Source organism: Parasteatoda tepidariorum, chromosome 5 (assembly GCF_982258835.1).
Source record: "Parasteatoda tepidariorum strain Cologne lab strain chromosome 5, Ptep-v5.0, whole genome shotgun sequence".
NCBI classification, from domain to species: domain Eukaryota; kingdom Metazoa; phylum Arthropoda; class Arachnida; order Araneae; family Theridiidae; genus Parasteatoda; species Parasteatoda tepidariorum.
The window spans coordinates 5,491,704-5,519,378 of record NC_141759.1 but is presented as its reverse complement, the minus strand read 5'-3'; the positions used below and the strand labels follow the sequence as shown (position 1 = coordinate 5,519,378).

The window sequence follows — 27,675 nt, the reverse complement described above, 5'->3', positions numbered from 1 at the left end:
TCCACAGATCGTAATTTTAACCTGAACAAGAGAACGATCAGTCTCCAATTCAGTACTCCAGAAGCAGTATTTGTTATGGGACCACGGAGGATTTGGTGACTCGACAGATTTAACATTCACCAGCTACTATTTACAACACGGGGAGTCTTTGCCCGGTGGGAATCGTTTTCACGACCTCTTGGACAAGGGTCCAGTACCCTGCCTACCAGGCTATCCCGGCCCATTCGATTATTAATAGTTTTAAATATCGCCTAAGGGCCAGGATAGCCAGGTTGGTAGGGCACTGGGCCCATGTCCAAGAGGTTGTGGGTTCAATTCTCGCCAGCCGAAGACTCCCCGTGTAGTAAATGGTGACTGACGCACGTTAAATCTGTCGCGTCTTAAAGTCCTCCATGTTCCCATAACAAATCATACCTCTGGAGGTACTGATCCAGGAGTTTCCTTGTCTTCTGGATTGGGTTCAAAATTACAAGGCTACGGAGTTGAACATTAGTAGTTGTAAACCCAAGATTGGGTCGAGTGTTCAACGACGGTTATAAAATAAAATATTCAAATTTCTGCTTAAGATTTTTTTTGTTGAATTAAATTACGTAGTTTTATGCATTAACAGGTTGGCCATGTAACAGGAAAATCACGGAGAACACGAAAAAATTAGGAAGTTTCAAGAATTTTGTAAAATCCCAAAAATACCAGTGACTTTAATGAAGTATCTAAAATGTTAGGGAAAATGAGTTCATTGAAATTTGAAGTAACTAAAAATTCAGTAATAATCCAAATTTCTAAAAATATAAAAAATAAGTGAATTTCCTGGTACACTAGTCCAATTAACTGGGTATTTAAAATTCGCTACATTTTCAGCTGCTGAATAAGTAGTGCAAATTTTTAGATATGGAACATTTTTTGAGTAGTTTCATATTAACCCTTTCGCAAATACGTTAACACTGTCACAAATACGTGCCAGCATAAAACCGTATCAATCAGGGTAAACAGATAAAACTGGTAATCAAAGTAGTTCTTTAGCAGTTTATTTGTGGGCGGGGTCATAATTGTTTGATTTATTTAATTCACCATTACTTAGTTCAAAATAAAATTATTTATTTATACTTTGAGTATAATTATAAGCTTATTCCTTCATAACTTTTGAGCATAAAACAAATCAGTATAAGATGAATCGGTTGGTGGTGCCAAATACCGAGGTACCCTACATATCCAGCACATTGATTAATATATATGATTAAACTAACAATAATTAAAGTAAAAGCAAAGTAAGTCTGTCAAATTAGAAACGACTACATTTAAGTTACCCTTTTTTATTTATTTACATCCTGATTCTGATTTTGTACGAACGCTTTTATGAATCACCCATCCCCAAGGGGTTAAAAATATTTTGAAAATTGTTTTTCTTTACTTTATTAAAACTGTAAAAAATATCTTGCCTTTACTTCAAATGGTGGATTGCATGCGATTGCTCCGCTTTGGCAAAAAAGTAGGCAATTAATTTCGAAAAATTTCGATTAATTCTAAAAATGCACTGAAGTATTATCACGAAATGACTGGAATTAAGTATCATTTCGTATTAATATTTAATAAATTTACAACCCTACAAAGTGATCTTTATTAATAAAGAAGAATGCTTGTATGTATGTACCAGATACTGATTCGCAATTGGATACCTGCAAGTGACGTCATCGTAGGTAAATCAGGACATGTGTCGATTCAGAAGCCAGCATACGCGTGACATCGCTTACCGGTATTCAACTAAATATTATTTCAATAACATGGTTCGACATAATCGCTTCACTTCTCGAGTTTTCAGTACCCAATTCTAAACCACGGTCATATCTGATGTAAATACATTTAAGGACACAGCTGTCCAAATTGTTTACTTTTAAACTATCTCCAACTACCGGTTCACGTGCTACACCCCAATAAATGAGTCGTACATATAATTCGATAAATATTTCTTAATGAACTGTGGTGGCTGAGGAGATAGAGTGCTTGACTGAGGTGACTCAGGTTCGAAAGAGCGATGGCTGGCGTATACGAACACCGCATCTGGCTTGAACCGAGTACAGTGCTGATGTAAAATATCCCCAGTGGTAGACGGATCTCCTTGCCGTCAGGCTAACCATGGAAGGTTTTTGTGAATTTCCTCTCCATGTAATGAAAATGCGGATTTCCACTGCATGTAACGCAAATCCATAAAAAGTCCTCCACGAAGGAAAAATTTCTCCCAATATATGATACAGGGAGAGGAAAATTACAAAACTCCCCTCGGTTAGCCCGACAGCAGTGGGATTCGAATATTTCTCCCACTGATGATATTTTATGTCAGTACTGTGTCTGTTACAAGCTGGGAGCAGAATATTATTATCGACTGACGAAGGTTGGATTCGAACATGAATCGCCTCATTGGAAGACGAGCGCTCTGTCCCCACGGTTCTAGCGAAATTAATTGAAATAGTACGATTATATCGAATAGAAATTAACATTCATATTTACTCATTTCTTGAGCTGTTGTGAGCTGGGAATATGACCTGCCGTGTGTTGTCGGAGCCACGAAGCAGTTCAAAACAGGTAATTTTAACGGGGCTGCAATCTTTCCTCCGTTTTTTTGTAATAATTTATTCTAGTAGTAACTAAATTAATGTTTTAATGTATTATTTGTTATTCATTTAAACTTATTTTTCCACACTACTACTTGATTTAAAAGTTCATACGCAACAACACTTTGTACCAGCTCCTTAGATCTGAGGTTTTTAAAATGTTCGCAAAATTACCTAAAAATTCTGAAAGCTTTGGTTTTTAATTGTCTACCACTTCGTGAAACATTTTGCAAAAAGCGTTGTAGTTGGCAGCCCTATCCTTCACATGCTTGGGGGGGATAGTACTTCCTTTCCTCAGGCCTACCAACTACTACGCCTTTTGTAAAATATTTCGAAGAATGGTAAACATTTATGGAAAGGAGTAGTATAGTTCATTCATCAGGAGTTGGCACTTGGCTCCACCTCCTCGGACGCAGAGTTCATTTCAGCGCGGGGGAGTAAGAGGAAAAACATTTCCCCTCTTGAAATCGAGATAACCTCTAATGCGCGCAAAGCCTCCACACGGTTTTTTATAGGTTGTCCAATCAGACCACTAAGAAGGCAAAACAGTTTACGAAAGAGCCTTTGAATAGAAAATCTAGTAAAAATAAAAAAGTGGTAGCAAATAAGTGTCTAAAACTTTGTTTAATTTTTTAATATGATTAGTTTGTCTTATTTACTTGTGTACCACTACAGATTCAATTTTCAAATATATATGACAAATTCCTCTCAGTCACTTTTAAAATGGAATTTGGTTTCATGCTCTCAAACTGTTCACTTTTTTAAATAGTCTGAGCAGAAACGGTGTGGAGGCTTTCTGATGTAGAAGGTGATGGCCAAAGACAAACAGTGAGTTCTTTTTTCAGTCACTTACTTCGGTTTATTATCAGCTATTATACCTTTCGTTATTCTAGCTATTTTATGTTTAAAAACTTTTTCCCAGCAAAATATCTCAAAAAGAACAAACTATTCTATAAAAAGAGAGCAATATCAACAAGTTTATGAAATAAAATGCACATGCTCAAAATATGCACATGAAGATTGCGGAATAAATTTTTTTGTCATAAGGTCGCCAAATAGCAGCCTTGTTCCCATCCTTCTCCCCAAAATAACGAAATAGTATCATCCGATACCACGTGATGAGGGCGGAGCCAAGTGCCTACTACTGGTGAACGAACTATAGTAATAGGCGACGGTACTTTTACATATCTGTAGTTTATACTGATAGTTTTCGTTCGTGTAAAACTATCTTCAACTTCACAACATGCAGGGAATCACTGAGGGGTGGGGGACCGGGACGGAAAAATAGGTACTGTCTGTCTCTCAGAACAGCCACAGTCATGATGCTTGGTTGTTGGCGACTGCTGTAACAACAGGTCAAGTGCATTTTAAGTAGGATTGAGCCATCGCCAAAAATATGACCAAACAGAAGAATTTCTAATGTTGGACGTTTGGAAACTGGAAAGTGCTCTAGAATAGCAATATAATTTTCAGAGTATGAATGACTACTAGATCTGAAGCATTGCGAAATTCAATTACGTGTTATTTTCGATTTCTTTTCATCCATGAAGGTTGACATTGTCGATAACAACTATCCCGACACTTAGAATAAAATGGACTACTAAGTATAACGATTATTTGCTTTAATCGATAACATAAAATATTGATTATATCGATGAACTTTACTGAAAACTAATCATATCGATTATTTATTAAAGATATTTAATCGATTTATTTATACCAAATTTAGAAAATTATAACGGTAAATTTTATATCAATATAATCACTGCCACTGCTATTTATCACTGTTACTTTTGAATCACAGTAGCAGAAGTAATAGTGACAGAGAGGTAGCAGTTTTTCTCACCGCTACGCTGATTATCGACTCCCTGAAAATGTATATATGACTCCCCCGTTTCGAAAAGGTTAAATCTAAGAAAATTTTAAGTTATGCATAATTTTCAATCAGTCGAATAGGATGAAGTGCAAGAAGCTTCCTTTTCTTAAATAACATACCTGCCAACTCTTCCGGATTTTCCGGAAGATTTTATTTTCATATTTAAAGTGATAGTATATATATTCTATTTTTTCTTTTATAAACTTAATTTTTAAATGATTTTGATCAACACTTCTCTTACAAAAATTAAGCACATATATAAATATGCGTTACTATCATGGTTGTCAATTTAAGTTTTCTCAAATACAACATAGTTGTTTGCTTAAAATTGAAGTTTTAATTTCATTTTAATACCACTGGGAAAAATGATAATGGAAGGGATTAAAAGTTGGCAGGTATGAAATACGTTTTTTTGTTGTTGTTTTGTTTTCTCTGAAGAATTCTTTTCCAGTAATAAGGAAACAAAAATTGAAATAATAGCTCAAATATAAGCTGAAATTTACTAATACATCGTAATTTAGTTGCGTTATAATCAATTTTAAAATCTTCATAATTAAGCAACATGTAAATTGAGATGTAAGTAATGATCTTGGGGCCTACGAAAATTCGGTGCTTAGGTTTCCCGCATTTCTAGATCTGGCCCAGTTGCCTACGACGTAATTGTAGTAAAGTTTAATATCAGTTATTTAGATTCTAATAAAAATTACCGGAAAACTGTGCAAAATGTGAATACTGTCTTTATCATTCATCACAATTTTAATTATTCGAAGAAATATTTGTTTAATTGCACGTTGCTTAATTGCATTTGTTAATAACACGCGTATACAGAGCACGTTTAAAAACTAAATCTAAAATCTGTCACCAAATCAAGATCTATCGCCAAAATACTATACAATACACAGCATGTCCCTGTCCGCATGCAGTGATGTCATTTTAGGCCAATAGCGTGATCCGGGGCATTTGGAATTTAACCGCTAGTACAAAAAAGGAGTCAGATTAATTTTATTTCAGTTAAGTAGTAGTTTTTGTTGAGAACGACGGAATATTGCACTTTCTGGTCTCAACAGTCAACATTCCAGAAAGAAAGATGAAGTGTAATGATAAATGACCTATGCTTTAATATTATAATTATTTTAGGAAGGAAGAGAATTCATAAGAGTATATTTATAAGGATGAATATTTATGTATGCTTATCATACAATCGTCAACATACAAATGGTGACGTCATGGTGTTAATCGTCAACATACAAAGTTAGCATACATTAGATAGTAACGCCTACTTTAATCTCCCATGCTTCACGGACCAGCTTGCATTTGGTAATTTCGATCTTAAGTTAAACGGCGATCAACTTGAATAAAATTCAATTTTCAAATAAGTAATGTCCACAAGGTTAAAATCTAATTAGATAATAAAACATTTTGAAAATATATCTTTATTTAGGCTCTAACAATCAAAATTGAACTATAAAATATCGTAACTTTATTAAAATTCTGGCATTCAAAGTGAGTCCTACACCGTCAAAGCAATTTACTGTGCTTTCCCTGCATTGTTATTCATAAAACCAAAAGTATGTTTTTCTTTTTTTTTAATTTTTTAAATAAAGCAAAACTGAAAAGTCATTTCGAAATTTTATTTTAATATCTACCAGTGTTTAATTATGTGAAATTTTATGATATTTTCTAAAATTTGAGTACATTACATTGTTTCTTTCTATCCAATCAAATAAAATTCTAAAGCTTTCTGCGCAACTTACTGAGCGTGGAAGGTATGGCTGTTATTGAAAGGATTATTGCTGGATACAATATATGAAGAAACGCAAGGTCTTGGTATACAAATTCTTTCTCCAGCTACTTTACTTAAGGACTTGATGAGAGTGCATAAATCCCAGAGACGGAGTTACGATTTCTCCCTAGCTTTACTTCTTTTATTCTTTGATACAGGATAGCGCTTAATTCATGAAGAATAAGTGAGAAATTGGAACTCTAATGGATTGGATGGTGTTTTGAATTTGCGCAAAGAATTACAGTGGCTTGTTCTATGAGGCGAATTCCTGCGATTTCTATAGGAACAGTCATTCAGTTCACATCAGAAAAATATTTGTAAATAAACAGAAAAAAAAACATGTATCTTCTTATTAGAATTAAAGCCTGATAAATAGTTTTACTAAACTTAATTACATAACATGACAAGCCTATTTAAACTTTACATTCCATAGTTTTAAAATTCATATTATTGCAAACATTAAAATAAGCGAAAAATATACATATGCTTATAATTTTACATAATTTAAATTTGAAAAAAAAAAAAAAGGTTTTTACAACAATTTTTATCAAAAAATTTTAAGTTTCAATAAAAATCATTATTTAGAAACAAAAAAAAAACGTACAATAAAGAATGCTTACGAAACAAAAAAACAATTCTAAAAATTTATCACATTAAAATTAAAAACTTTGTTTTTTTTCATTCATAATCGGATGTAGTAAACCATTCTTTAGAAAATTATCATCAATTAAGAAAAAAATTATTTACAAGTTAAATTATTTAGTGTAAAAATTGTAACACTTACCTGCTTTATAAATCCGGAGAATTCCACAATGATATGTTCTTCATTTGAAAACTTTATTCTCAAATACTATATACATAGATTACTTTAAGATGACAGACCACACGATAAAATTTTATAATTACAAGATCTCGATATGAATTTTAATATGTAACTTAAAAACAGAACAGCTGAATTCTAGTTGAAATTTATTATTCAAAATTAAAAAATACTTAAAAAGAAGACGATAAGAAATTTATTAATAATCAACATAAATGATATTATTTCAAGTAATTCGGATGATTCATTATTATTGATTTCGGAATTATATAGATTTAGAAATGTATATTATTCTATAACAATTACAGTTCTCCACGTTCTGGCATCCTATTTATTCATTGGAATAAACTGGAGTGGCACTCTAGAATAGACTAAGCAATGTTGACTTCACTTTAATTTGTAACGCATTAAAGACAATATTATACCTGCCAACTTTTAATCCCTTCCATTATCATTTTTCCCAGTGGTATTAAAACTTCAATTTTAAGCAAACAAATGCGTTGCATTTGAAAAAACTTTAGTTGATAACCATGATAGTAACGCATATTAATATATGTGCTTAATTTTTGTAAGAATAGTGGTGATCAAAATCATTTAAAAATTAAGTTTATAAAAGTAAAAATAGTATATATTTACTACCACTTTAAATATGAAATTAAAATCTTCCGCAAAATCCGGAAGAGTTGTCAGGTATGCAATTTATATCTACAAATCTTATGACCGTCATATATATACTAGTGCTTTGATTTTCTTGGGCACCTAGGTCGCGAATAAACATTTTAATTGGTTTTCAAATTTATAGATATATATTAAACTTAATATTATTAAATACTGGTAGATATGATAATTGTGTAATAAGAGATTCGCGTTTTTAGACAATGGTGAAAATTGATTACGATCCTATTTTTAAGGGACTATTATCCATTAGCTTTCATCGATGACAATGTAAGGACAACACGCTGGCATGTGGTAACGATATAGAACTCCCTATGATAGCCAGATAGAGTTACGATATTTCATATTATCTGTCTCGTTGTTAACACGTTCACGCCGGGGTGACCCACCGGTGGGTCACGCTAGATTGTCTCACCGGGCGGCGCACTGGAGTAAAAACTGGTAACAAAAAAATTTCATTTTTTAGTTTTTTTCAGGTAATAATAAAAATCCATAACTACCAATTGCTTTTAACGGATGCAATTTTTATATTAAATTGCTTCTTCGCCGTGATAAATTTCCTTACAGTGAATTGCTATTGTTGAGAATAGATTAGCTCCTCCCGAGTATTATCTAATATTGAAATAGTTCTTCTACCAGTATTTTCTCTTTTCGGTCCCGCTTTCAGGACGCAACACCCGGCGTGAACGTGTTAAAGCGTAAATTAGAGAGAATTTTCGTAATGTTCTGGAGTTTCAAAAATATTTCACAGTTTTAATCTTGTGAACTACATTACATTTTGGGAAATCAAAGTTAATTTACATTACTCGCCAGTAGATATTGTTGAATAGTTGGAAGAAAATAATCGATCTTCTCCTCCTGCAAAGAAACACAGAAAAGTTCTCACTTCCATAATTCATCACACCATCCGCACATGACAAGTTACGCAGACAGTTTTTTTAATTTTCTTTTCTTTGATACCTGCGCCCGCTATAAAATTTATAAATATATATTGAATTTAATAGTATTAAATACTGGTAGATATTTAAATGGTGTAATATTTTTTTAAGTAGCGGGCACTTTGAACAATTGTCCATTGGCCTCAGAAAGTGCCAGAACTGCTACCCTCTTCTCGGTACCCAGTGGGCACCTTTGGCGAAGCCACGGCGGTGGAGCAGCGTCGCGCACGTCACACAAACCCGTTTATAGGGCGGATCACATTCACACACAAAGGAGAAAGGACATAGAACACAAAGAGAAAGAAAGAAACATCCATGCCCACAGCCGGATTCGAACCCGCAGTCACTGGCTCCGCAGTCAGGCACGCTAACCGCTCAGCCACCTGGCCGGCAAATGGTGTAATGCTATAGTCGCTCTTTTATTTTTTTTTATTTTTGTAAACATTGGTTACAATCCTATTTTTAAGAGACTATTATTCATTAGCTTTCATCGATGACAATGCAAGGACAATTCACCTGCATGTAGTTACGATACATAACTCCCTATGTTAGCGGAAACTAGTAATTGGTGCACCGCAGTACCTGGTCGCAAGGGCAACCTCCGTGAATGATATGATTACATTCTGAATCAAAGGCAATTGTTGGTAAAATAATTTGGGTGAGAAAAACTTAATGTTTGGTATGAGGGTGCATATAAAATGTTCATTTCTGTTTGAATTATTCCCTGTCAAAAATAAATAAATAAAAATATAGGGTATATTTTTCTCTTTACTCCCTATTGGATCATCTATCAAAGATTTCAATCTTCTGGTATTTGTGTTTGACTTCTTCTCCCATGTCTTGCAGATTGCTATTAATTCATGTGTAACCGTCCTTCGCCTACTAGAAAGAAAAATCTTTATATCAAGTAGAATTATTTTTTTAAAAATGAGGAATTTCTCCAGATTTCTTAATGTTTTGTCAGTTTTAAATTCGTGAACTACATTATATTTATGAAAATTAATATTTTTTTTTCTCACTTTGCTCGTGATTTAACTTTAGATGTGTATTACCATACGCCATCTCCCATCTGTTCGTACTGCAGAGTAAAGCAAAGAAGAGAAAGTAGGCGTTACTCTCTAACGTAAATTCGCCATTTTTGGACGATTAAGTGTGTATAAAATTCATACATAAATATTTCTCCTTTTCACTCCAAATTGAAATATTACTTCCATGTCTTGTAAATTGCTTTTTATTCGTGTGTAACTGCCCTTCGCCAAGTTGAAATATTAATATTGTCACAGTGACCTCTGACTTTATTTTGATCGCATAGGTACTTGAAGATTTTGATTCTAAAAGTTTGTTTTTCCGCCAACCAAATTTGTCTTGTAATAAATAGTATGTTTAATTTTAATAATTTTATGCTAGTATGGAATTCATCAGGATAAATTTATGCAAATTTTCTGTAAAAAGAAATCCTAATACAATTTTGCAACCATTTAAATTTTATGTTAATAGGGTTAGAAATAAGTAAACTTATGTCCATTATCTGCATAATTTAATTCTGGTAGTGGTGAAAGAAAAACTTTGCTATTTAAGAGCGGACTAAACAAATTAATTATAAACTTTTGTCTTTCTATTATTTACCAACTTTTACTAGGCACAACAGTTAAAATAATTTTTCTAAAAAAAGTGAATCAGATAAGTTTTTAATTATTTAATTTTTGAGCTACATTTTTGACAAAGACTCTTCAAATATATATTAAGAGTGATAGTGATGGAACACCGCGTAAAATTGTTCTTTAATTGACCTACTATTTTACTACCAACCCTGAATTTTTATAATTCTTTATTTTAAAATCTGAAATTAGTGTTGAATTAATTTAATAAGAGACTGAAGACAGAAAGGCAAAGCGATTTAATTTTACAAAGCTCGAATTGATTTAGCTATTGAATTGTAAAAGTTAATTGACTTAAATTTCCTTGAATTTTTTTTTCTAAGTAACTAGAATTTTTGCTCGCTAACAACTGCAATACATTTTGATAAATCTTTCTTTATTAAGTTTTTAAACGTCAACAGTTCCTGCAAAAATGCAGAACATTTTGGTTTTAAAACATACAATAATTTTTACTTTATATGCGAATGCTTTTTAATCGTAAGGAAGTAGGCCATTACCAGGACTTGAAAAATAATCACCTGCACTTAAAAAAAAAATAAGCAAAGGAATACAAATTGAGAGATTAAATTAGAATGATGAAAATGAGAAGCAATTTTACTCATTGATGAGACTTATAACAATTCAAATAAGGAACAGTTTTTATCTTTATTTATTTAGTTTTTATTTTACTATGAAACTTAAGATTTGCACCTAGCAACAAGAAATCTCTTTTTCATGCTACGTTCGATTGATTTCACAATAGTCAGCTTTCATAAAAATAATAATCAAATATTCAGCTTATTAAATAAATAAAGGTCTCGTGAGGGAAAAAAGAATTTCCTACAATAAGTCATTATGTAAAGTAAAAAATATTAAAAGAAGTGATTAATGATAAAGCAGTTCAATTTTTTATTACATTAGAAAAATTAAAACATAGTGCTTATTTTTCCTTTCTTAACAGCAAAATATAAAAGAAAATGTTTAGTGGCGCCATCTGTTGGCTCTTATAACAGATCCTGGTGTACGAAATTAATGCTTCCAGCCGAGGATAAAATAAACGCAAAATTATGGAAATATCTAAATTCCTCATCATAAGAACAAAATTAAATAAATTTTCGTTTTCATACCATGCATTCTTTTCTTTTATAAAGGAGAAAAAATTTTCATAAAATTTTGAAAAGCTATGAAGAATTTCATTAATACGGTGATATTTTTTGTTTGACAACAGTACTAAAAATTTCTTGCGAGTAAGTTTGCATTTTACTGTATATTTAATGAAGAAATCAGAATTCTATAACATAAAGTATTGAATTAATGTCATCATTCATCGTTTTTAAATGCTCAACTACAAAAATGTTTAGATCAGATTTTCACTGTAATATCATTATGAAAATATTAGTAACGCGAAGAATTATGAGTTTTTATTTAATATCTTATCTGAGATAAAAGCTTTGCTTTTGTTATTTTAACATTTTACAACAATTAAATAAGGTCCCATATTGGTTAGTAAAAATCATACTACTATATTGCGTACTACGATATAAATTGTTTATTAAAAATCATCACTTTCCATAAAAATGACTCCTCAGTATAAAGATTAATTATTTTAATTGACTACATTAAAAACTGATGATAGAGATTAATTTTGCAATGAAAATATTATATTGATTAAATTAACTAAAAACTAATCATATCGATTATTAATGAAAATATTTAATCGATTAATTTATGCAAAGTTTTGATAAATGAAAACGATTAATCGATATAAGATATCGATTAATTATATATCGAAATAATAACAGTCACTGCTATTTGTCACTGTTACTTTTGGATCGCAGTAGCAGTGACTGAAAAGTAGCAGTTTTGCCCATCTCTATTAATGATGATATGAATAGTTTCATGAAAAAAAAAACTGATATTCTCATACTCATCTTACCATCCGCACGTAAAAAGTTGTGCAGACAGCTTTATTATTTAAACTTGAAATGCAATTGTCTTTAAATGCACAATCTAATTAAAAATTTTTATTAATTTTTAATAGTTTTAAATACTGGTAGTTATGCTAATAGTATAATAATATAGTCTCGTTTTGATACATTGGTGAGAATTGATTACGGTCCTATTAAGGGACTTTTATACAATAGCTTTCATCAATGATTATGCAAGGACAACACAATGGCTTGTAGTTACTCCCAATGATAGCCAGATACAGTTACGATATTTCATATAATCCGTTTCGTTGTAAACGCATAAATCAGAGAGAATTCTCAAAATGTTCTGGAGCTTCAAAAATATTTCACAGTTTTAATCTTGTGAACTACATTACATTTTTGAAAATAAATGTTAATTAACATTACTCGCCATTTTAGTTAAGATCATCATTACCATATGCAAATTGTTCGTAATACGGAGGAAGTAGGCGTTACTGTTTAATGTCTGCAAACCATTTTTGGTTCATTCATTGTCAAGGAAATGAAGGATGTATATAAAATGTTCATTGCTCTCTGGATGATTCCCTGACAAAAATAAATAAATTAAAATACAGGATATATTTTTCTCTTTGCTCTCTATAGAATCATCTATCAAAGCTTTCCATTTGTGTTTGACTTCCTCTTCCATGTCTTGCAAAGTGCTTTTAATTCATGTGTAACCGTCCTTCGCCAACTAGAAAGAAATCTTATTATCAAGTAGAATAATTTTTTTCAAATAAGAGAAATTTCTCCACATGTACTGAAATGTCATAAAATTTTGACCTTGAGAACTATATTATATTTTTGAAAATTAAATTTTCTTATCGTTACTCGTGGTTTGACTTAAGATAATATTACCAAACGTACGTTATTTGTTGTTCGTACTGCACAGTATAGCAAAGAAGAGAAAGTAGCCGTTACTATCTAAGGTAAGTTCATTTTTAGACGATTAAGTGCATATAAAACTCATGCATATATATTTCTCCTTTCTCCTTATTGCAGAATAGTGATTCAATCATAGCTCTCCATCTTCCTTTATTTCTGTATGACTCCATATCTTGCAAATTGTTTTAAATTCATGTGTAACTATCCTTCGCCATGTTGAAATGAAATATTAATATTATTACAGTGACCTGTGACTATATCTATTCTTCAATTAAAATTTTTAATCAATTGTAATTTTGCTATTTTAGATTTTTTTTCCTCCATTTTTTTTAATACTACCTACCACCTTTTAAACTTATTCAAATATTTTTCTTCTCTTTGCCTTTGATGGCTATTTTTTTTTTTATTGAATCCTTTTCCTTCATTGTCTCAGTTTGTCTCATTCAAGGTCACAGTCCATTCAAGATACAAGGTTTTTTACATATATATTTTTCCCGTTCTTTTCCTTTGTTGTCGTGAGTTTTGTTACTCGCCTTCACCGATGCCACATTTTTGACCGGTTTCAAAGAGATTTTCGATTCTATGATTCGTTTAAATCCTTAACTTTTCTAATCAAATCTACTTCCTTCTATTTTAGATGTAAAATTTCTCCCCTCGTTTCAGACACCACTTCTAATTTCACTCTCATTGTTGATTGAATTTTCTGTGACTCTGTCTTTTTGAAACCGATAAATATGGCGTTTTCCTTTGAGGAAGTACTATTTCAGAATTTCTTTTTTTTTCCTTATGGTTTTAATGTTTGTTTAAGGATGGAAATTTCTCCCTCATACAAACTTTCTCATGAGAAAAACAGTGATGAATAGCATCATCTTGAGAGTTTTCCCACTCAGCAAATTTGACTAAACAAGTTGCATTTCCTCAATTTTATTCATCCGCCATGCTGATTGTTAGATAGCATTGGCAGTTCTTTTCGTTCCTGACGAAAATCTATTTCTTTTCTTTAACTTGCCCTTCCCCCATCTTGATTAGTGGATGATGATTCCTGTTCCGCAGTGAGACGGGTTTTTTCTTCAACTTTATTCATCCGCCATCCCCATTGTTAGATAGTGATGTTCCATTCCTGACAAAAATCTATTTCTTTTCTTCAACTTGCCCTTCCGCCATCTTGATTAGTGGATGCTGATTCCTGCTCCTCAGTGAGACGTGTTTTTTCTTCAAGTTTATTCATCCGCCATCCTCATTGTTAGATAGCGACGTTCTATTCCTGACAAAAATCTATTTCTTTTCTTCAACTTGCTTACTACTAGATCCGTATAACTTTATTGTTACAATTTCTTGTTTTCAACAAAATTAAATTAAATTTAAATACATAATTAATTCGATATTATGGATATTTTTCAATAAAATTAATTCCATTGTTTCTCTTAAGAGATGAAAGTTTTCATGAACGATTTCAAAGAAACCCATAACCAGCTATAATTTCCTTCGAATTATGTTTTTTAAAAAATTTCCATGATTCTATAATAATATGCACAGTCTAGATATACCCAGTGCAAGTGAAATAGCGAGGAATAAAGGTCTAATGCGTTAGCCCTAGAGTGAAGAGAAGCTACCCTCCCTAAAATGCGCTTGTTTCCATAACAGCGAACGGAGTCAAACATTGGGGCGGGGAGAGTTCTTACCGTAGACAAACTAGTTTGCTTATAGTAAGATTTCCCCTAGCCATTTCTCTGGACCCGTGCGGATGACTATGGCAACGAAATATAATTATTTCTCATAGTGGTGTGGGGTCGTTGTTTAGGACAGGTTTTGGCTCAGTTAGACGAGAGAAAGGGAATCTTTTTTCACGGTCTGTTGTGTTTGCCCTAGAGTGAACAGAAACTACTCTCTTGTTTCCATAGCAGCAGACAGCAACAGATATTGTGGCGGGGGCAGTTCTTTCCGTAAACAAACTGTAGTGGGGAAAAAAATTTTTTTGCCCGTACTCCTTTTTTTCACAAACAGGGGGGGGGGGAATAAGGATCATGGTATGAAAGGAAACAGACATATACTAAAAATACCGACTAAGCAAGGGATCGACACATAGAGAACTTGTGAGCATTTTATTTGTTTTTCTAAGCGCGCAGATTTTGATATTATCCAAGACAGAAAAGATTTAAAACTTTTGTCCACCTCTCTCCTACTTACAGAAATACAATTTTACAAAGCGAATTTTCGATTTGTAGAGCAAATTTTACTTAATGTTCATTGTAAAATTATTATGAATATAAATTATGCCTGTTGAAATACATTATAAACTACGAAACAATGCAGCGACCACAGTGGTTTTTGCGCTCCTTCCGACCACTGGTCTTGATATTGGAGAGAAGGGATTGGAGAAGAGTCCTCGTCTTTAGTAGCATTTCTTTCAAGAACTGCAGAAATTGAGAAGATGGGGTGGCAACATTTCGGTGGAGCCTTTTTATCGGTGTGGTCTTAGGTCTACAGCCAAAAACAGTAAAAGAAGTCAGGTGCTCTCCTTGGCAGTTGATGCAGGCCAGTAGTTTGTAAGATGAAATTCTTACAAAGGTACGAAAAATATACCCCGGCACATTTCATACAGGCAGCATCATCTGAGGACGAAATAGGGGGGGGGGGACTTATAGTAAAAAATTTGATCGCATTTGATCCTAAGTTATTACATATTTTTTTATTTTTTTTTGCATTGTAAATAGTTATTTTCAGATTTTATTTATTTATAACTCTAAAAACACTGCGAGAAGTTTAAAACTAATCAAAATGTAACAGAATTTTTTGCAGACAGCATGGTCAGCTTTTAAATTCGCCGATGGCCGTTGTGATTCAAGAGATGGTTGCATGTCAGGTGTCGGGAGTTATGTTTACATGTGATCCAGTCAGCAACAACCCGAACAGCATTACTATCGCAGCAAACTATGGTTTGGGAGAGGTTTTTATTTGAAATTCTAATTTGTTTTAATCTTTGGATATTAAAATACAAGTATTAAAGAATACTGCACTATTAAAGAATACTGCATCAGGAAAAGCATCACTGTGCACAGTGATGCTTTTCTTGATGAATTCAGGGACTAATTTAAATATGTTAATCAGTTTGTGGTGACCATATTTTAAGTTACGAGAGTTACAAAACAATCCTTATCTTAATAGACATGCCTGCAGAGGCATATATTTGATATATTAAAACTGAAACTCTCAGTATTTTCATTAAATTCAAACATGTTTCGATGTTTATATTTACTATATTAAAACTAAAACTTTCAGTATTTTCATTAAATTCAAACGTGTTTCGATGTTTATAATTATTATATTAAAACTAAAATTTTCAGAATTTTTATTGAATTCAAACATATTAAAATGCTTATAATATTCAAAATTAAGACTTTCAGAATTTTTTTTATTTAAGTCAAAAATTTTTGGATACTTATATTAATCATTTTAAAGCTAAGACTTTCAGCATTTTCATTAAATTCAAACATACTACGATGTATATGTTTACCATTTTAGAAAAAAAGACTTTTAAAATTTTCATTAAACTAAAACATGGCACGATGGTACGATGCTTATATTAATCATATCAAAACTACGACTTTCAGCATTTTCATTATATTTAAGCATGCTACGATATTTATATTTACCATTTTAAAACAAAGATTTTTGAAATTTTCATTAAACTCAAACATGGTACGATGCTTATATTAACCATATTAAAACTAAGACTTTTAGCATTTTCATTAAATTCAAACATTTAACGATGTTTATATTTACTATATAAAAGTTTTTCAGCATTTTTGTTACAACAAACACGGTACGATGATTTTATTTACCATGTTTACAAAGACTTTCAGCATTTACATTAAATTCAGACATGGTACACTGCTTGTATTTATCATATTACAACTAAGATTTTTAGTATTTTTTATTAAATTCAAACACCTTAAGATGCTTATATTTGCCATACTAAAACTTAGACTTTCAGTACTTTTGTTAAATTGAAGTATCTTAGGATGCTTAAATTTACAATATTAAAACCGTGACTTTCTGTATTTTTATTAATTTAAAACAGCGGAGGAAACTTACTAAATTTAAACATCCTAGGATGTTCACAATTTCAAAACTAAAACAAAGACTTTGAGTATTTTTATTAAATTCAAACATTTTTGATGCCTATATTTACCATATTAAAACAAAGACTTTCAATATTTTTACTAAATTCAAGCATATTTGGATGCTTATATTTACTATATTGAAACCAAGATTTAAGTATTTTCATTAAATTCAAACATCTTATTACGCTTATAGTTATTATATTAAAACTGTCACATTCAGTATTTTTAATTAAATTCAAATAACAAAGGAAACTTACTAAATAAAATTTAAACATCTTAAGATTCTTAGAATTACAATACTAAAACTAAGACTTAATATTTTTACTAAACATCCTAGAATACTTATTTTACCACATTTAAACTAAGACTTTCAGTAGTTTTATTACAACCAAACATCTTAGAACTCTTACATTTGCTATATTACTATGAATTATTTACTATATTTACTGTATTACAATTTATAAGTCTTTTTGAATCTCTTACAAATTTAATTTTATAGTTTTAACTCTCAATTGATTCATCGTTAAAAAATAAAAAAATAAAAAAAACTCATCTTGTTTAGACTGTGGTGTCCGGATCCGTTGAGCCTGATACTTTTGTGCTGAAGAAGAACGGGGATGATGATCCCACAATAGAAGAACTGACTATTGGATCGAAGTTCCAGAAGGAAGTCATGGATGGTAATATTCGATTATTTATGTTGTTGCTGTAGTAGGAAGGTAAGGGGTGTGATTGTTCTAGTTTTCCAGTGGCGCCATCTATGGCCAAGATTTTGACTTCTGCTACACCCATACGTCACACCCCTTTATAGAGCGGATACATTCATACATCCACAGATCGTAATTTTAACCTGAACCAGAGAACGATTAGTCTCCAATTCAGTATTCCAGAAGCAGTATTTGTTATGGGACCACGGAGGATTTGGTGACTCGACAGATTTAACATTCACCAGCCACTATTTACTACACGGGGAGTCTTTGACCGGTGGGAATCGTTTTCACGACCTCTTGGACAAGGGTCCGGTGCCCTGCCTACCAGGCTATCCCGGCCCATTCGATTATTAATAGTTTTAAATATCGCCTAAGGGCCAGGATAGCCAGGTTGGTAGGGCACTGGGCCCATGTCCAAGAGGTTGTAGGTTCAATTCTCGCCAGCCGAAGACTCCCCGTGTAGTAAATGGTGACTGACGCACGTTAAATCTGTCGCGTCTTAAAGTCCTCCATGTTCCCATAACAAATCATACCTCTGGAGGTACTGATCCAGGAGTTTCCTTGTCTGCTGGATTGGGTTCAAAATTACAAGGCTACGGAGTTGAACATTAGTAGTTGTAAACCCAAGATTGGGTCGAGTGTTCAACGACGGTTATAAAATAAAATATTCAAATTTCTGCTTAAGATTTTTTTTTGTTGAATTAAATTACGTAGTTTTATGCATTAACAGGTTGGCCATGTAACAGGAAAATCACGGAGAACACGAAAAAATTAGGAAGTTTAAAGAATTTTGTAAAATCCCAAAAATACCAGTGACTTTAATGAAGTATCTAAAATGTTAGGGAAAATGAGTTCATTGAAATTTGAAGTAACTAAAAATTCAGTAATAATCCAAATTTCTAAAAATATAAAAAATAAGTGAATTTCCTGGTACACTAGTCCAATGAACTGCGTATTTAAAATTCGCTACATTTTCAGCTGCTGAATAAGTAGTGCAAATTTTTAGATATGGAACATTTTTGGAGTAGTTTCATATTAACCCTTTCACAAATCCTTAACTGTCACAAATACGTGCCAGCATAAAACCGTATCAATCAGGGTAAACAGATAAAACTGGTAACCAAAGTAGTTCTTTCACAGTTTATTTGTGGGCGGGGTTATAATTATTTGATTTATTTAATTCACCATTACTTTAGTTCAAAATAAAATTATTTAGTTATACTATGATCTATCATTGATTATATATGTATATGCTTCGGTGATGGGAATGTAAGACTTTCAAAAATGAAACAATATGGCAAAGAAACATCCTCTTTAATATTGAAAGATAACAAACCATCTACGAAACTTCACAAACTCCAATTAACAAGTTATTCTTTAAAAACATTAAAAGTTGTTATTAAAAGAACAATTAAAAACTTAAACTTTTGATTGTAAATGTCGCATACTGCAGGTGGGCGTCACCGGGAAGAAATGGGATATCGGGACGAAGTCTCGGACGCTGCACAACAACCTCTCTCGAAGGCAAACTGTCATCTCCTTAAATACTGGACTTCAGCCTTTTCACTCCCTGCCTTGGCCGCCGGTTGATGCTCCTCCGCCGGTATTCCTCCGCGCAGGAACTATTTCGGTTCGTCCTCCTACCTTCGATCCTCGTTCCCATCCTCGATCCTTCTACCTCAGTTTTTCATGCAATCTGAGCTGACGCAACCAACAGCCTCTACAGTAGCCCCCTACCAGCGCTAGCAAGAGTTTTCCAGCTCATTGCTGATACTTTCCCTGAAACTTAACTCGACGGCCTGGTCGTGTCTTAACCTCTCTTGGCATGTCACTAGGCTCTGGGATAGTAGATTCCTCTGTAGATTCACTCATAGCTGTTCGCTTTTAGGAAACATGTCCTGTTCATCTCGGGATACATATGCAGGTTTTAGACGATCCACGTTTACCGTACTTTCCCGGCCATGAATAGGAATCCTAAAAACCTTCTCCCCTCGACTCAGCACTTGAAATGGACCCTCGTATGGTGGCTGCAGGCCTTTCTTTATGACATCGGTCCTCAGGAAAACATGACTGCACGACGAAAGGTCTTTACTTACAAAAACTGCTCTATGGCCCTGATGTCTGGACTTTACTGGCAGCAACTCCTGCATGGTCTCTTTTAGTTTTCCAACAAAGTTTGCGGGATCCGCTGTACCAGTAGACGGACACAAAAATTCTCCAGGCAGTCGTATCGGAGTTCCATAAACCATTTCCGCTGTCGTTGCCTGCAAGTCCTCCTTCCATGCAGCTCTAAAACCTAAAAGAATGGTAGGTAAAACTCTGGTCCACTGACTTGTACTGTAGGCTCTAATCGCTCCCTTCATCTGTCTATGAAATCTCTCCACTTGACCATTTCCTGCGGGATGATAAGGGCTTGTTCGATGACGGGCCGAACCCAGGAACTTAGTCAGGGCATCAAACAGTGAGGCTTCGAACTGTGTTCCCTGGTCTGTTGTGATTCGTAGCGGTATTCCAAATCTAGCAATCCATCCAGCATAGAAAGTCTCAGCAACCGATTTGGCTGTTATATCTACGAGCGGGTAAGCTTCTGGCCACTTGGAAAAACGGTCGACACAAGTTAGACAGTAGCGAAAACCTTCTGATGGCGGCAAGGGACCTACGATGTCGATGTGCACGTGTTCGAACCTGGCATTTGGTGGAACAAATGTACCAAGCTTGCTCTGTGTGTGACGTGTTACCTTAGAACGTTGGCAAACCAAGCATTGCTGAGCCCATGTTCTAACATCTTTCTTTATGTATCAATGGCACCATACATATCGCTCTTCCACCAACCTTATAGTAGCCTTAATACCTGGATGTGAAATAGAATTCAGTTTGGAAAAGACGTTTTTTCTGTCCACTTTCGGTACGAATGGTCGAATCCGTTTGGTAGATACATCACAAAACAGTTCCACAACAGGATCACCTATTACGAATGGTTGAAGTACTAAAGACGAGTTACCGGTTTGAGCTAAAATTTCGGCTAGTTCCTGGTCACCTTTTTGGTTGTTAGCCATTTCTTGAAAATTGATATGGGAAGGTGTTTCTATGGTAGCAATGTTTACTCTGGACAGCGCATCTGCAACCACGTTATCTATTCCCTTCACGTGCTGAATATCCGTAGTGAATTGGCCAATAAAATCCAAATGACGCGATTGTCTTGGTGAACACTTATCATCTTTTTGTTTAAAGGCATATATAAGCGGCTTGTGGTCAGTGTAGATAGTGAACGGCCGACCCTCTACCATATGACGAAAGTATTTGACGGCCATGTACGCAGCCAAGAGTTCTCTGTCGTAAGCGCTATACTTTTTTTGAGACGGTGCAAGCTTCTTTGAATAAAACCCAAGTGGTTGCCACTCTTTCTCGATCTGCTGATGCAAAGCAGCACCCATCGCAGTATCTGAAGCGTCTACCACCATCGCCAACTGTGCATTCATGACAGGATGGTACAACGTGGTTGAATTCGCCAATTCTTTCTTGCTCTTCTCAAAGGCAGTAACTGCTTCCTCCGACCACTTGATCGCGCTTTTATAATTTTTCTTAGCACCTTTTAAATATTCGTTTAAAATTGCTTGAGTGTGGGCAGCTCTAGGTATGAATCTTCTATAAAAATTCAAGACCGCAAGAAATCGACGCAGCTCCCTTATTGTAACTGGTTGAGTAAAATTAGCAATTGCAGAAACTTTATCAGGAAGCGGAGTAATACCCTTTTCCGTTACACAATGCCCCAGGAATTCTACTGAAGACTGTCCTAGGACACATTTGCTTACGTTGAGTGTTACACCATATTCAGCAAAACGTTGAAAAACTCGTTTTAAATGCGTTAAATGTTCTTCTTCGTTCTTCGAAGCTACCAATACATCATCAAAATAAGGTACACAAAATTCAAACTCACCTAAGACTTGATGAATGAAGCGTTGGAAAGTTGCGGCAGCATTTGATAATCCAAACGGCATATACAAAAACTCGAACAATCCAAACGGGGTTGTTACCGCAGTCTTTGGTACGTCTTCGCTGTGCACCGGAATCTGATAATACGCTTTTTCCAGGTCCAAGGTAAAAAATATCCTTTTACCTTCCAAAACCTGAAAACAGTCTTGCATGTTGGGAACAGGGTACCTATCTGGTACGGTCACACCATTAAGACGACGAAAATCACCACATGGTCGCCAGTCGCCGTTCTTCTTTAACACCATGTGTAACGGACTTGCCCAACAGCTTTTGGAAGGCTGACAAACCCCTGATGCTACCAGAAATTCAAACTCTTGTTTTGCAGCTTTCAACTTATCTGGCGATAAACGTCGAGGTTTCGAAAAAACAGGAGGTCCTTTTGTCTGTATCCAATGTTCTACTCCATGCTTAACTTTTCTTGGCGTGACACCTGATCTAATCAGAGCAGGAAATTCAGACAACAAATTGTGGAATTTGGAGTTCTCTAAAATTACCTTTACCGCTGAAGCATTCCCAGTACACCGGGTACCTCTTGTTTGCAACTTGGTCAAAGGATCAATTACTGTAGCATTTTTGACGTCTATTAATAAACCAAAATTGCGTAAGAAGTCAGCTCCGATAATTGGATGAGGCACGGCAGCGATGATAAAAGGCCAGTTGAACTCTCTTCTGAGTCCGAGGTCTAATTTCAACAGGCGTTGGCCAAACGTTGGAATGGTCGTACCGTTTGCGGCGAACAACTTCATCTGAGAGGAATGGTCACTGGATGCATAAGCAGCACAAGGTATCACAGAGACGTCAGCTCCCGTATCGATGAGATAACGTGAGGATGTAGACTTGTCCGTCAGATAAAGTCGCTGAATCATCGCTTCGCCGTCATCCTTATGACTAGATGATGGCCTCAGCAGTTTTCCGGCAGGAACGAACATGGAGGTCGGCATTTGGTGGCTCGTTGTTTAAATATTTTATGATACCAGCAATACTGTGAATTTGCAGACTGTCGGCTTCGGCTTGTAGAGCGTTTCTGACTAGTACTTCTCGACCGGTCACTTGTACGGGCTTCCAACCGTGCGAGACGAGCTGTGATCTCTGTCAATAAAGACCGTAAATCCGTCTGATCCGTCGAATCAGCAACTACGCTGACTGACTGTGCGTTAGTTGTTGTAGCCATGATACCATCCGCCATCTCTGCCAGCTTGTCCAGGTTATCGTTAAAAAACCGCCAAAATCTGTTGAACGTTAGTAGGCAATCTCTGCAAAAATAAAGATTTAAGAATTTCATCATTAATTCTTGCTCCGGCTTTATTCCGCATCTCCAGAAGCAGTCTTGAAGGACGGCGGTTGCCAAGTTGCATCCCCGAAATCAAATCCCTTAAGCGTTGAGCTTCAGATTCAGCATATTGAGAGCACAATCTTTTCTTAAGTGCGGCGAAAGGCTTATCCACAGGTGGACTGATAACAATGTCGCTGATAATCGCCAGTTCCTCCGGTTGTAGAGCAACAACTACATGGTGGAATTTCGTTGATTCTGTACTTACTCCCGCAAGAGTGAACTGACTTTCTATTTGTCTGAACCACAATTCTGGATTAGCTCTCCAAAAAGGTGGCGGCTTTACAGTGACACGAGCAATTTGTTGATCAGCAGCTTCAGTAGATTCGGGCATTTTTCGCATTAATCCAAAATTAATAAGTCCAACAATCGAAGTAATTTGTACTCACGGCTTGCCAAAAAACTTCAAAACTTGAAACGTACCAGCATTTCCCCGTAATCCATCAACTAGTAGAACTTCTCAAAAGCAGTTTGCAGACACAGAAATATACGTGTTCGTTTACAGGTCACCAATTGTATATGCTTCGGTGATGGGAATGTAAGACTTTCAAAAATGAAACAATATGGCAAAGAAACATCCTCTTTAATATTGAAAGATAACAAACCATCTACGAAACTTCACAAACTCCAATTAACAAGTTATTCTTTAAAAACATTAAAAGTTGTTATTAAAAGAACAATTAAAAACTTAAACTTTTGATTGTAAATGTCGCATACTGCAGGTGGGCGTCACCGGGAAGAAATGGGATATCGGGACGAAGTCTCGGACGCTGCACAACAACCTCTCTCGAAGGCAAACTGTCATCCCCTTAATACTGGACTTCAGCCTTTTCACTCCCTGCCTTGGCCGCCGGTTGATGCTCCTCCGCCGGTATTCCTCCGCGCAGGAACTATTTCGGTTCGTCCTCCTACCTTCGATCCTCGTTCCCATCCTCGATCCTTCTACCTCAGTTTTTCATGCAATCTGAGCTGACACAACCAACAGCCTCTACAATATATATGATTAAACTAACAATAATTAAAGTAGAAGCAAAGTAAGTCTGTCAATTTAGAAACGACTACATTTAAGTTACCGTTTTTTACTTATTTACATCCTGATTCTGATTTTGTACGAATGCTTTTATGAATCACCCATCCCCAAGGGGTTAAAAATATTTTGAAAATTGTTTTTCTTTTCTTCATTAAAACTGTAAAAATATCTCGCCTTTACTTCAAATGGTGGATTGCATGCGATTGCTCCGCTTTGGCAAAAAAGTAGATAATTAATTTTAGAAAAATTTCGATTAATTCTAAAAATGCACTGAAGCATTATTACGAAATGACTGGAATTAAGTAGCATTTCGTATTAATATTTAATAAATTTACAACCCTACAAAGTGATCTTTATTAATAAAGAAGAATGCTTGTATGTATGTACCAGATACTGATTCGCAATTGGATACCTGCAAGTGACGTCATCGTAGGTAAATCAGGACATGTGTCGATTCAGAAGCCAGCATACGCGTGACATCGCTTACAGGTATTCAATTTAATATTATTTCAATAACATGGTTAGGCATTATCACTTCACTTCTCGAGTTGTCAGTACCCAATTCTAAACCATGGTCAAAACAGATGTAAATACATTTAAGGACACAGCTGTCCAAATTGTTTACTTTTAAACTATCTCCAACTACCGGTTCGCGTGCTACACCCCAATAAATGAGTTTTACATATAATTCGATAAATATTTCTTAATGAGCCGTGGTGGCTCAGGAGATAGAGCGTTTGACTAAAGGTCTGGTTTCTTAGGACAAGCGCCTTATCCGGGCGTCAGCGTGACGTCAACGTCCCGCTGACGCCAACAAAATACTGGTTTGTTAGCTCAAGGCCTGGTTTCTTAGAACTAGCGCCTTATTTGGGCGTCAGCGGAAAGTTGACGTAGAGCTGACGCCAAAAAAATACTTTTTTGTTAGCTCAGCGTGAGCAGTTGGTCCAACGCAGACATTATCTCTCATTGCGCATGCGTTAATGACTTGAGCAAATATTTATTTTGAATTTATATTGATTTTGTTATTGTCGACCAGTGTTTTAGAGAGCAAATAATGACTTTGTCCAAGAACACATTATAGCATAGCTAAATGAAGAGTGCTATGTTTATTGAAGAAGCTATGTTTAATGTCAAAATCAAAATCTTGGCTGATTTCAATGTGCTGTTGGATGTTGTCCGCCATTGCTTCTGTGGTTAGTGTCACGTTGTAATCCAACTGCAGTTGAGTTGGACGGCAATTGTAGTTCAAGATGAGCGTTCGATGACGTATACTATCAAACTCACAAATGGACCAATCAAAGGTTAGCGCTGATTTCCAGCTGACGGCGTCCTGTCCTAAGAAACCAGGCCTTGAGGTGACTCAGGTTCGAAAGAGCGATGGCCGGTGTATACGAACACCGCATCTGGCTTGAACCTAGTACAGTGTTGATGTAAAATATCCCCAGTGGTAGACGGATCTCCTTGCCGTCAGGCTAACCGTTGAAGGTTTTTGTGAATTTCCTCTCCATGTAATGCAAATGCGGATTTCCACTGCATGTAACGCAAATCCATAAGAAGTCCTCCACGAAGGAAAAATTTCTCCCAATATATGATACAGGGTGAGGAAAATTACAAAACTCCCCTCGGTTAGCCCGACAGCAGTGGGATTCGAATATTTCTCCCACTGCTGATATTTTATGTCAGTGCTGCGTCTGTTACAAGCTGGGAGCATAATATTATTATCGACTGACGAAGGTTGGATTCGAACATGAATCGCCTCATTGGAAGACGAGCGCTCTGTCCCCACGGTTCTAGCGAAATTAATTGAAATAGTACGATTATATCGAATAGAAATTAACATTCATATTTACTCATTTCAGGAGCTGTTGTGAGCTGGGAATATGGCCTGCCGTGTGTTGTCGGCGTACGAGGAGCCACAAAGCAGTTCAAAACAGGTAACTTTAACGGGGCTGCAATCTTTCCTCCGTTTTTTTGTAATAATTTATTCTAGTAGTAACTAAATTAATGCTTTAATGTATTATTTGTTATTCATTTAAACTTATTTTTCCACACTACTACTTGATTTAAAAGTTCATACGCAACAACACTTTGTACCAGCTCCTTAGATCTGAGGTTTTTAAAATGTTCGCAAAATTACCTAAAAATTCTGAAAGCTTTGGTTTTTAATTGTCTACCACTTCGTGAAACATTTTGCAAAAAGCGTTGTAGTTGGCAGCCCTGTCTTTCATATGCTTAGGGGGATTACACTTCCTCTCCTCAGGCCTACCAACTACTACGCTTTTTGTAAAATATCTTGAAGAATGGTAGACATTTATGGAAAGAAGTAGTAGTTGGCACGCATGTCTTTATAACCAGTTATTTTCTAGATGCTTTCGAACTTTGCTTAGATCTCACTTTTTATTTTAAAAAAGTAATAAGTTTATTTATCTTTTCTTTCATTCAATTTCCTATTTTAAATTCTTGAAGATTTTTTTTTTAAATTTGTTTATTAACTGTTTTAAAATAAGGTTTTATTTCATCGACATTAGTTAGATGTTATGTTCTGATATTTTAGGTGATTATATTTTGCTTGATGGAAAAAAAGGTATTTTACAGAGATTGCCACAACCGAATGGTTTAGAAGACAAAGAAGCAGGTGAAACCGTAAGCTGAAATGAAGAAATTCGTCCGAAACTGTTTTCTGAGAAATTTTGTCTGAGCTTATTTTCATAACAAAACTGATCAAGTTTTTTTAAAAAAAATTTTCTATTCAGAAATAAATTGTAGTTGGAAATTTATGCATTTCTGTTTAATTCTGTAAGAAAGGGTGTCACTTTTACTTATTTATACGAGTAAAGATTGAAAGCGTAACCGGCAAGTTTTTCATAATCTATTGCCGACTTTTATAGCATGTTGTAAAATGTATCGCTAAAGATAGTATAGTAGTGAACTTTCATTGTAGGAAAATTATTTGTTGAGCAATTTTGGTGCAAAAAGCAATGTAAAATATTAATATGCCGGAATAGCTTGGTTGGTAGGGTGTTGGGCTTATGTCCAAGAGGTCGTGGGTTCGATCCCTGCCTACCGAAATATCTCCGGGTAAATGGTGTTTTACACGGGGAATTTTCGGTAGGCAGGGGAAAAAACCCGCGTAAATGGTGCTTGGCGCACGCTAAATATGTCGGGTCACGAAGTTCTTCGTGCCCCTATCAAAGTTCTCCATGTTTTTTAATCCTTCCATGACATGTAAATAGTTACAAAGAATGCATGTTTTTCTAATAGTTCATATCTTAAATGTTAGTTTTTCAAAAATAGGATA

At 34.7% G+C, this 27,675-nt stretch overlaps 1 protein-coding gene across 2 annotated transcripts; it reads left to right on the top strand.

The window, feature by feature from the left end:
* Positions 1-15,993: 15,993 nt before the first annotated feature.
* Positions 15,994-27,154, top strand: LOC147808513 (uncharacterized). 2 transcript variants are annotated; one of them, XM_087165192.1, is made up of 4 exons: positions 15,994-16,137; positions 17,877-17,994; positions 26,237-26,311; positions 26,932-27,154. In XM_087165192.1, the coding sequence occupies exons 1-4, from the start codon at positions 16,018-16,020 to the stop codon at positions 27,027-27,029; spliced, it is 411 nt and encodes a 136-aa protein (XP_087021318.1). In that variant the 5' UTR covers positions 15,994-16,017; the 3' UTR covers positions 27,030-27,154. The 2 variants fall into 2 exon arrangements, with proteins under 2 accessions (XP_087021318.1, XP_087021319.1); XM_087165193.1 differs by lacking the exon at positions 26,237-26,311.
* Positions 27,155-27,675: the final 521 nt, after the last annotated feature.

What these genes read in the sequence shown, in the direction of transcription:
- LOC147808513 (XM_087165192.1), top strand. Translation starts at nt 16,018, where the DNA reads ATGGCCGTTGTGATTCAAGAGATGGTTGCATGTCAGGTGTCGGGAGTT. An exon ending in CAAACTATGGTTTGGGAGAG is followed by an intron (nt 16,138 to 17,876) that starts GTTTTTATTTGA and finishes CATCTTGTTTAG; the next exon opens with ACTGTGGTGTCCGGATCCGT. An exon ending in CACAAAGCAGTTCAAAACAG is followed by an intron (nt 26,312 to 26,931) that starts GTAACTTTAACG and finishes CTGATATTTTAG; the next exon opens with GTGATTATATTTTGCTTGAT.